The sequence below is a fragment of the Ylistrum balloti genome, unplaced genomic scaffold, assembly GCF_031769215.1.
Source record: "Ylistrum balloti isolate Yb309-2 unplaced genomic scaffold, AGI_CSIRO_Ybal_v1 Utg370006, whole genome shotgun sequence".
Taxonomy (NCBI): Eukaryota; Metazoa; Mollusca; class Bivalvia; order Pectinida; family Pectinidae; genus Ylistrum; species Ylistrum balloti.
Window position 1 is genome coordinate 1791448 of NW_026782081.1, and position 12693 is coordinate 1804140.

The 12693-nt window shown below is 37.1% G+C and overlaps 1 protein-coding gene across 1 annotated transcript; it reads left to right on the top strand.

Moving 5' to 3' along the window:
• The first annotated feature begins 7409 nt into the window (after positions 1-7409).
• Positions 7410-9179, top strand: LOC132548172 (uncharacterized). The gene has a single exon (XM_060211994.1). The coding sequence runs from the start codon at positions 7410-7412 to the stop codon at positions 9177-9179; it is 1770 nt and encodes a 589-aa protein (XP_060067977.1).
• The last annotated feature ends 3514 nt before the right edge of the window (positions 9180-12693 follow it).

Below are 12693 nucleotides of genomic sequence, written 5' to 3' on the forward strand. Positions count from 1 at the left end.
TTCTAAAGTAGAAATAGATTATCACGTCATTTTACAGTTCAGATTATTTCTCATGATTTATCACGGAAACGCTAGTGAATTGGTTATAGTACAAAGAGAGACAACTCGAATTCATATGTAAACTCAGTAATTGTACAAAATACAAACGAGAATAAATTGCACCGCACAGCTGTTTCGTCCTTCTAGGACTAGTCAGTGATGCTAAGAGCCTAAATGTTAAAACTAGGAGGCGATTAAGGGAATCTTAAATAATAATAAAAAGTCAGAATTTATAAGGAATGTCTCACCGGCCCAATCGTTCAATCAATTTCGAAAATAAATGATTAAATTAGCATATGTCCTTGGTGTGATCACCATTCCACTGGAAATGAGGTCCATTTTCTTTCTTATTGTCAGTTAACTTTCTTATAGGAGGACGGTTTGCTTTGGTTTTATACTGAATGACTTTTTTCACATAATTTTTTTTAACCTTATTTGTTACGTTGAAGTCGCCACGAAAAGTGAATGTTCAGCTACCCGGTGCTGTGATTACCGAAATGTTGTTATGAGACTTGTTGTTGGGTTTTTTTTCAGTGGCCAAGGTAAAAATGAATTCATATCGAGTTTCACAAACCTCATATGAAACTGAACGCATTGAAGATTTTGTTTATTAAATAGTTAAAATATATTAGCTATAATTCGCCAGAGGAAAATTTCCGGGCGTTTAATAAGATTGACATTAAATCTAATTTGGCCATCTCCTCAATCCAAAACATTATCACGTCTTTGGTTTACTGTAAAAGGGATAATTTTCCCAGTGTGCCTTTTTGAATGAAAGTAAGAACCGGTTAAAATCAAAGTTAAAGTATGTAGTTTTTTGTCTATGTCAAAATTGTTTGAGCTCAAAAACTATAGAAAAAATTGCCAAGTGTTAAATTCGCCTGAAATTATATTAACAGTGCTTTGGGAAGGCGAAAGAAACCCAGTAAGAGTGTTTCACTGCTTACAGTTTGACGTCGGCTTCCTTCAGCCAATCAAAGCACCGTTAGGTGATATTACTTGTTATAATATTTATTTTTGGTCATGGGTGTTATGGCAGCGGTTACAAGGTAGTTATGTGATAAATCTGTATTTTCTCGTGCATCATATTTGAATAACAATAAAAAGAGCTATGTTATGATAACAAAGGATGTTGATACCGTATCAATCTTTTGTTCCACAAATGGTTTTTTTATTCCTTTCATTCAGTTTTGTATTTGTTCATCTACTTTACATAGAATCAGAGACAATTTGGCTAATCTGATGGGAAGTTTCGATTGTCAAAGGAAGCCTGTTGCCCAATTCCTTTTCTTAGAAAAACAAGGCAATCAAATATTCCGGAAAAAATAGATAAATGAATAAATAATTGCAGGAGTTATCTCTCTTATTACGTTGCATGCACGATGTATTGTCTAGTTTGGAGAAAGGGGTTTAGAATAAAGAGTATATATTTTTATCAGGTGACTGAAATTGAGATGCTGATGGTTACATGAATATATCGTGAATGTGATTCCTTTTTTTCTGATCAACATTAAGTGATCTGAATTTTTTTTAAAAAATGTTATTTTTAATATTGTCACCATCACAAGTTTTCGGGATTACTATTCCTTACAATAGGCTTATGAAGAGCATTCTCACATGATGTTTAGGTTTATTTCTGACCAATGATTTTTCATCAATACATTTACATTATCATTGTTAATTATAGTTTTAAGTTTTTCAGTTGACTGAATCACCTACAAAAATATGTGAACAAACTGTGAAATTGGAAGGAAATGTTCACACATCGAAATAAAGTGGACCTACACCGAGACGACACATCGAAATAAAGTGGAACTATACCGAGACGACACATCGAAATAAAGTGGACCTATACCGAGACGACACATCGAAATAAAGTGGACCTAAACCGAGACGACACATTGAAATAAAGTGGAACTATGCCGAGACGACACATCGAAATAAAGTGGACCTACACCGAGACGACACATCGAAATAAAGTGGACCTATGCCGAGACGACACATCGAAATAAAGTGGACCTACACCGAGACGACACATCAAAATAAAGTGGACCTACACCGAGACGACACATCGAAATAAAGTGGACCTACACCGAGACGACACATCGAAATAAAGTGGACCTAAACCGAGACGACACATTGAAATAAAGTGGACCTACACCGAGACGACACATCGAAATAAAGTGGACCTACACCGAGACGACACATCAAAATAAAGTGGACCTACACCGAGACGACACATCAAAATAAAGTGGACCTACACCGAGACGACACATCGAAATAAAGTGGACCTAAACCGAGACGACACATTGAAATAAAGTGGAACTATGCCGAGACGACACATCGAAATAAAGTGGACCTACACCGAGACGACACATCAAAATAAAGTGGAACTACACCGAGACGACACATAAAAAAAAAGTGGACCTATACCGAGACGACACATCGAAATAAAGTGGAACTATACCGAAACGACACTAGGAATATATGCTTATTAGATAATCTGACATTTATTTGATAATTAGGAACATAACACATTATATTTATCTGTCCACTCTCTGTTTAGATTTTTTTCAAAGACACAAAAGTGTCAAAGTTTTCGTTCAATTGGTTTTTTTTTCTCATTTTCATCCACAAATGTGCTATCTTTAATCTATATTTGAATTTTTTGCAATTTTATTAAAATTTTTCCTTACAAGTCTTTACAGTTTTACAGTTATTGATCAAAATATTGTTTATTTTCAGTCTGTTCATAATATGCTTGACGTTCCATTGTGTTTGTTTTTTTTTTTTGTTTTTTTTGTTTTTTTTTTTTTTTTTTTTTTTTTTACTTTTGGACGTATATCTCTCTTATATTATTATACTAAGTGATTGGTATGTTGCAGATTGTAATAAATGTGTTTTTTATATTCATATCCTCTCTTTGACACCTGGTCATAGCAACGGATCCCCGTACAGGCAACTGCATCGTTTCGTCTTTCGCAGTTGCCAACTACAATATTTGAAAAACAAAATAGAAAAAAAATGCATAACAAATACCTTTCGAGTGAAGTGATTTGTTCTTCGTCCTGGGCCTTGTTGACATGTTGTATAGTATCGTCTTCGATATCTGTCCCGTGTATACTATTGCTGAACCAAGGTACGTGGCGATATCAAAATAGCTGGAATGCTGAGAGGGACTATGGGGACTCACAATGTTCAGTGAGGTTAGATTTTTATTTTCGTTATAAATTATATTAAACAGGAAGTAGGACATAATTCATTATCAAATAAATTCCATTGTAATGTGTTCGATTTTTTTATGATTTGATATATTTTTTAATCTATAGTTGTAAAATTGCTGTTTGTGGACTATATTTTGTGACGGCGTAATTGACGTGGTGATTCGGTTTTTATGTCAACAATTTCGACATTTTTCGGTTGCTAGAGTAGTGCTCTAGAATACTACCGTATCTGCAATTTTATTGAAAAGTTTTCCTTACCATTCTACACAGTTTTACAGTTATTTGTCAAAGTATTGTTTATTTTCAGTCTGTTCATAATATACCTGACATTCCGTTGTGTTTCAAATTTTTACTTTTCGATGTCACTTCTGTTGTGTTACACTAAGCGACGGGTACGTTGCAGATTGTGACGGCGTGGCTGACGTTTTGACTTGGTTTTTATGTCAACAATTTCGACAATTTTCCATTGCTAGGTTAATGCTCTAGAGTACATCTCTTGAAGTCTTGTGTAGAAATCTCAAAAACTGATTTTACATTAATTATCACTTCAAATCACAATTTTGAAATACGTGAATTATGAGATACTGGATCATTTTTCTTTATTCTTTATATTTCAATTTGTTCCATATATTTTCCTATCAGAGAATTGTTTTTAAAGCATTTAGATTTCAAAAATCATTATGATTGCAGAATTTAAGCAATTTGAAAAAAATACTGCTTTGGTTACTGTGGAGTTTTGTAAATGTACCCACAAATTAAAGTTAAGAAGTATGCAGTTTTTATCATTATAGTATCATTCTACTGCATTCTAATGGAAGAAGGAATTTGATAGAAAAAACAGATCGTCTCGAAAAATTGGATATCTGTTATTCACGAAAAATGCAGAAAACAGGCGAAAATAAATTCTAGTTTATCTTTAGTTCACTTTCTGTCATCTTTTTGTTCAAAACTCCAAACCATAATAAAGGTGAAATCTTATAAATTTTGACCATCTTCATACATCCTTTATAGGAATTAAGGTGACTGCATTTACCTTTCCTCCTAAACGTAATATGTTCTAAAATTCCTGTTCAGAGCGGAAAATGCTTTGCCTGCTCACTTGATCTTATTATAAAATTCATAACCATATACACTTCAATGTCACCACAGTGAATTTATCTATTACTGAAGAATTCTTTTCTTGTGTGTTCATCGAAGTGTATCTGTCGCACAAATTTAAATAAACCAAAACGATTACATTTGATAACCACTGACTTTCATAAAACATTACAAAACAAAATAAGTAAATCAGTAATAATGAAAAAAAAGATGATTAAACATCGGCAGCGTTAGAACAGCGGCGAGTTCAATTGAAGTGCCTTATTATACCGGAAGCAGTAAATTGTAGGTGGCGCCAGTTGTGCGTCATTGCATTATCGATACTCCAAGGATTACGCTTACTATCGCTCTCTGTATCCCTGGAACATTTCATTTTTCTAAAAATCTGTTCTAATATTTTAAAAACCTGACACTTTGAATAGATTCATTACATTTTCTTATTTCCGACGTATGTTTCACTATTTATATTTATATCTTAAGGAATGGAAATGTTAACGCAGCACTCAAATATGAATTTGAATTAATCACAATTTCACCATTTGATGTAAGGGAGACAGCTTCATCAGTTTCCTTGCTATCAATACATTTTCCTCCCTACTTTTTGTATCAATTTGCCGGAGAGTTGTTCGGTTAAGTTAAGGAAGCCATCCACCATCAGTTATATTGTATTTTTCACCCGTTGTGATGATTTAATATAAAATCTGCGAAATTTTCAAGGTTTTGAGGAAATTAGTAGGTCAAATGGCTGAATTTAGTTCATGATATTGTCGAATTCTTTCATTTGAATGAACGTTCAGCTCAAAGCTGTGACCGATTTCTTCTCAATATTGATTTTTATCATATGCATCATTCTCATCGTGTGTAAAACAAGACATTAAACACTAAGTAACCGGAAGTCGGATTAAGACATGAAGCTTGACAGTGTTTTGTTGTATTATATTCTAACAAAGACGATCCATTTGTCTTCAGAATTGCCAATTTACTGTGGTCAGCTGCGGAACCGTGCGAGACGTTAAATGAAATAAAGCAAGGCAAACGACATGTTTACATAGCCATGTCATCAAACAAACACACGGACTTGACACGAATTCCCAACCCAAGGTCCATATATATATGATTATGGTATACAATAGTGATAAGGGTCGTAAATCCCGGAAAGTCAAATCTGATTTTTGTATAACTTTTTATACTCGGCGTCGTTGATCAGGTTACACCAAGTAGGACTAAGAACGGTCACAGTGATTCTGATCAGCCTGCTGTGGGTGAATGATTTATTTTTAAACAGTATGTTGGGAAAGGGACGTCATGATCGTAAAAAAGGGATCAGAATGGAATTATTATTTAACTATTTCACTACCATACGCCTGTAACGTCGTTAATCACAATCAGCTGTCAAATTTTAGCATAACGTCTATTCCACACCGTCACATACATCTCATAAAGCCCTCAGATGCATCTCACGGGTGATGCCCTTTTGTTCAAGGACTAACTTGCAGACTTTTATATGCATTACCTGTATTACTGTTTTAATTTGAGACAATTGTTCATTATTTGACATCAATATGCATTTCACAGCTAATTAACATGGCTGATAAGCCAATGACTCTTTTAAGACTTGCGTGGGTTTTTTATTGTTATTTGAGAGATTGACAAGCATCAAGCCATTCTGCTAATTCTATTAAAACATCGACCTTTATGCATTATTAAAGAGGACGTTAACGTCACTTTTGTCAGTAATATAAGTTTAATGTATACACAATTAGTATTTTGAAATAGGTATGGAATGGTTAGTAGCCATCCTCTCCTGTATATTTCAGAGTTCATCCCTCTGATGCACCAAAGAATGGTTACTGTAGATATTGTGTTTACGAACGGTCCATACATTGTCACCTTAACTTCCTGTTTAAGGTTTCATCTATCTAACCGACTCAGAGGTATACAAACAGATGTGATCAGTAAAGGTCAAAGGTCATACCTTTGCGGCCAGTGGGAGTAACAATTAGCCTATTTGAAACAGAGGGACAAACGTAATACATGACACTCCCGAAATAGAATGTCATTAGTGATTTGATTTTCCGGATAACATTCATAGTAATGTGAATGCAATCACATCGTTCATTTAAAAATTGAAAGAAAAAAGTACCATTATGTTCTGTGAGAGCAGCACCTTCAGTTCCATCGATGACACTAGCAATCCCAGTTTTGGTCACATATGGAAAACATCTCGTTCTCTGAATAGGAAATAGGTATCAAGGGTATTTATAATGCCAGGCATAACACAAAGGCATCGAGCTCATCGGGAAGCACGTCGAATTTCCTATCGAACAAAGTTATACTTTCTGAGATCATGCCGAGTGCCATATATTTCATGAACCGGCCCAATGACTTCATAGTCAGCACAAAATGTTATTTAAATCACGGTATTCAGAATAGGCTATTGAAGGTAATGTGTGTACTAGCTATATATATATATATATATTCACTTACCTTGTCTTACTTAGGAACAAGGTCAGTCTGTCAAGATATCTTGGTGACATCCCGATTTGTCAGTGACCCGGTCATATCTGGGAAATCAGCCGACTGAAGATTTAATCATCATATTAATTGAGAATTAATTATGAATCTTTTTATTTTACGATGTATTCTTTATATAAATCACCATATGTCAATTTTTCTCAATGCATATTTCTCATAAATTCTCACTTCCTGTCGTATATAGATGTGTTAACACGAAATCAAGGCAATACATGTTTTAGATAAAGTGGAACACAAATAAACATAAATGACAAAATCACATTATGCAAATTTGAAACACTTTTCTTTTGTGGTCACGACTTGTGAACTTCTCGCACTTGATATCATAAAATACCATAAATAGCGCTCCTTGAGTCATCATTCTACGATTATATCTATATACTTGACTTGACGAAGTCGCCTGCATCTCGGTCACCAAACGTCAACCACCTACCAGTGAATCAATCTCAGTGTCGAACAACCTACCGCCTACTAGTGAATCATTCCCAGCGTCTAACAACCTACCACCTACTAATGAATCAATCTCAGTGTCCAACAGCCTACCACCTTCTAGTGAATCATTCCCAGCGTCTAACAACCTACCACCTACTAGTGAATCAATCTCAGTGTCCAACAACCTACCACCTACTAGTGAATCAATCTCAGTGTCCAACAACCTACCACCTACTAGTGAATCAATCTCAGTGTCCAACAACCTACCACCTACTAGTGAATCAATCTCAGCGTCCAACAGCATACCACCTTCTAGTGAATCATTCTTATTTTCCAACAGCCTACCACCTACTGGTGAATCATTCTCAATGTCCAACAGCCTACCACCTACCAGTGAATCATTCTCAGTGTCCAACAGAATACCACCTACTAGTGAATCATTCCCAGCGTCCAACAACCTACCGCCTACCAGTAAATTATCATTCTCAGTGTCCATCAGCCTACCACCTACTAGTGAATCATTATCAGTGTCTAACAGCCTACCACCTACTAGTGAATCATTCTCAGTGTCCATCAAACCTACCACCTACCAGTGAATCAATCTCAGTGTCCAACAACCTACCACCTACCAGTGAATCAAGCTCAGTGTCCAACAACCTACCGCCTACTAGTGAATCATTCTTATTTTCCAACAGCCTACCACCTACTAGTGAATCATTCTCAATGTCCAACAGCCTATCACCTACCAGTGAATCATTCTCAGTGTCCATCGGCCTACCGCCTACCAGTGAATCATTCTCAGCGTCCAACAGCCTACCACCTACTAGTGAATCATTCTCAGTGTCCATCAGCCTACCACCTACTAGTGAATCATTATCAGTGTCTAACAGCCTACCATCTACTAGTGAATCATTATCAGTGTCCATCAGCCTACCACCTACTAGTGAATCATTATCAGTGTCCAACAACCTACCACCTACCAGTGAATCATTCTCAGTGTCCATCGGCCTACCGCCTACCAGTGAATCATTCTCAGCGTCCAACAGCCTACCACCTACTAGTGAATCATTCTCAGTGTCCATCAGCCTACCACCTACTAGTGAATCATTCTCAGTGTCCAACAACCTACCACCTACTAGTGAATCATTCTCAGTGGCCAACAACCTACCACCTACTAGTGAATCATTCTCAGTGTCTAACAGCCTACCACCTACTAGTGAATCATTCTCAATGTCCAACAACCTACCACCTACTAGTGAATTATTCTCAGCGTCCAACAGAATACCACCTACTAGTGAATCATTCTCAGTGTCCAACAGCCTACCACCTACTAGTGAATCATTCTCAGTGTGCAACAGAATACCACCTACTAGTGAATCATTCTCAGTGTGCAACAGAATACCACATACTAGTGAATCATTCTCAGTGTCCATCAGCCTACCACCTACTAGTGAATCATTCTCAGTGTCCAACAACCTACCACCTACCAGTGAATCATTCTCAGCGTCCAATGGCCTACCACCTACTAGTGAATCATTCTCAGTGTCCAACAGCCTACCACCTACTAGTGAATCATTCTCAGTGTGCAACAGAATACCACCTACTAGTGAATCATTCTCAGTGTGCAACAGAATACCACATACTAGTGAATCATTCTCAGTGTCCATCAGCCTACCACCTACTAGTGAATCATTCTCAGTGTCCAACAACCTACCACCTACCAGTGAATCATTCTCAGCGTCCAATGGCCTACCACCTACTAGTGAATCATTCTCAGTGTCCAACAGCCTACCACCTACTAGTGAATCATTCTCAGTGTCCATCAGCCTACCGCAGACAACCTCCCAATAACTTGTGAATTATAAGCACGAAAATAAGTTATGAAAAAAACTCATCGCAGCCGAAATGCATTTATGTATCTATATATTTTAATTTATTAATAAGATGTTGTTTTAATCTTAAAAGTTATTGATAATCCATCAACTTAGAATACAAAAATATATAATAGTGAATCATACGTTGTAAGTGTCTTTTATGTCTGAACTGTTTAAAAACAACTAGACTATTAAATCAAGAGTATTGTATCTGATATTAAACCAAAACGTTTTGTTTGGTACAACGGAGGGTGACACAATCACAGAACAAACTAACATCTGCCAATGTGTATACTGTCACTATACATGTAAATACTACTATACTAAGTATTAACTCACGGCTTTATCATCTTTCTGTGTTAGTAAAAAAAGTCATAAGCTGATCGATCGTTGACCTAAAAAAAATTGAGGTCAGCACAGAATATGTTGAACACGATGTAATTCTGTAATATGACAACAGTATTAAATCATTTGGTGTAATATTGATGAAAGTGAGTGGTAGTGGTTAATAGTTAAGTTAGAATAGCAATGTCAATTGGATCGGGTTTATCTGTCCTTTTAGATCACACCAACATTGTCAATTTTAGTCCTGAATGCGACATCTATGTCAGTAATACATTTCAGCAATGACTTGGTACCAGATGGTAGAATACAGCTTGTATGAATACAATTTGGGCGACAAATAATTGTCAGTGTGATTATTTATTTGTCACCCAAATTGTATTCATATCGACTTGCCACCATCTGGTAACATATCTGTGCTAATGTTCTTATTCACGCATATTTTTCGTAATCCGAAGCAAAAATGGCCATCAAGTTCAAATCCCAGAACATTCGAAATAAAATATTTTCATCGTTGGGGAAGATAGTTAAGTTGGCAAACGTGAGGCTTGCCGAGTGTTTGTAACTTGATGATATTTTCTCTTATCTTGTTCGAATTCCTAAATACCAGGTTTTGTTATCCCAATGCTTTGAGTTATCGTTGTGACGTTGTGAGAGATATGAAAGGGTAATCACCGTCTCAGCCTTCGGTGACCGGGAAATCTCACGAGTACGATCTAGACAATTTTGTTATGGCCTCCTGACTACGGTATTGAATCTCCCACCCTCCTGAGTACGTTATTGAATCTTTCACCCTCCTGACTACGGTATAGAATCTCCCACCCTCCTGACTACGGTATAGAATCTTCCACCCTCCTGACTACGGTATTGAATCTTCCACCCTCCTGAGTACGGTATTGGATCTTCCACCCTCCTGACTACGGTATTGAATCTTCCACCCTCCTGAGTACGGTATATTCTCGTATTCTCTTATTTCTTACGTTCCTGAATATATAAGACAACTGTTTTCACCTTTACTTGTCTTTCGCCCTCCGAAGTATTGTATTGACTCTGTCTCTCATCCTGCTAACTACGGTATTGACTCATATCTCTCATCCTGCTAACTACGGCATTGATTCCTGTCTCTCAACCTGACGACTACGGTATTGACTCCTGTCTCTCATCCTGCTAACTACGGTATTGACTCTTGTCTCTCCTCCTGATAACTACGGTATTGACTCCTGTCTCTCATCGTCATGACTACGGTATTGACTCCTGTCTCTCATCCTCATGACTACGGTATTGACTCCTGTCTCTCATCCTGATAACTACGGTATTGACTCCTGTCTCTCATCCTGCTAACTACGGTATTGACTCCTGTCTCACATCCTGGTAACTACGGTATTGACTCCTGTCTCACATCCTGTTAACTACGGTATTGACTCCTGTCTCTCATCCTGCTAACTACGTTATTGACTCCTGTCTCTCATCCTCATGACTACGGTATTGACTCCTGTCTCTCATCCTGTTAACTACGGTATTGACTCCTGTCTCTCATCCTGTTAACTACGGTATTGACTCCTGTCTCTCATCCTGCTAACTACAGTATTGACTCTTGTCTCTCATCCTCATGACTACGGCATTGACTCCTGTCACTCATCCTGTTAACTACGGTATTGACTCCTGTCTCTCATCCTGCTAACTACAGTATTGACTCTTGTCTCTCATCCTCATGACTACGGCATTGACTCCTGTCACTCATCCTGTTAACTACGGTATTGACTCCTGTCTCTCATCCTGCTAACTACAGTATTGACTCCTGTCTCTCATCCTGATGACTACGGTATTGACTCCTATCTCTCATCCTGCTAACTACAGTATTGACTCCTGTCTCTTATTATGATGACTACGGTATTGACTCCTATCTCTCATCCTGCTAACTACGGTATTTACTCCTGTCTCTCATGCTGATGACAACAGTATTGACTCATATCTCTCATCCTGATGACTACGGCATTGACTCTTTTCTCTCATCCTGCTAACTACAGTATCGACTCTTGTCTCTCATCCTCATGACTACGGTATTGACTCCTGTCTCTCATCCTCATGACAACAGTATTGACTCCTGTCTCTCATCCTCATGACTACGGTATTGACTCCTGTCTCTCATGCTGATGACAACAGTATTGACTCATATCTCTCATCCTGATGACTACGGTATTGACTCCTGTCTCTCATTATGATGACTACGGTATCGACTTTTCTCTCTCATTCTGATGACTACGGTATTGACTTTTCTCTCATTATGATGACTACGGTATTGACTTTTCTCTCATTATGATGACTACGGTATTGACTCCTGTCTCTCATTATGATGACTACGGTATTGGCTTTTCTCTCACCCTGATGACTACGGTATTGACTTTTCTCTCATTATGATGACTACGGTATTGACTTTTCTCTCATTATGATGACTACGGTATTGACTTTTCTGTCACCCTGATGACTACGGTATTGACTTTTCTTTCATTATGATAACTACGGTATTGACTTTTCTCTCATTATGATAACTACGGTATTGACTTTTCTCTCATTATGATGACTACGGTATTGACTTTTCTCTCACCCTGATGACTACGGTATTGACTCCTGTCTGTCATTATGATAACTACGGTATTGACTTTTCTCTCATTATGATAACTACGGTATTGACTTTTCTCTCATTATGATAACTACGGTATTGACTCCTGTCTGTCATTATGATAACTACGGTATTGACTTTTCTCCCATTATGATGACTACGGTATTGACTCCTGTCTCTCATTATGATGACTACGGTATTGACTTTTCTCCCATTATGATGACTACGGTATTGACTTTTCTCTCATTATGATGACTACGGTATTGACTTTTCTCTCACCCTGATGACTACGGTATTGACTCCTGTCTCTCATTATGATGACTACGGTATTGACTATTCTCTCATTATGATGACTACGGTATTGACTTTTCTCTCACCCTTCTCGACTCTTATTTCTCATTCTTCTTACGATTTTAGTTCTTGTATCTTTGTCTTTTAAGTACAAGAAGTTTCCTGATTGTACCTTCATTAAACAATACTAAATAGTACGATTAGGTCGACAGTGTATGACTGTTTAAAGGTAACAGGA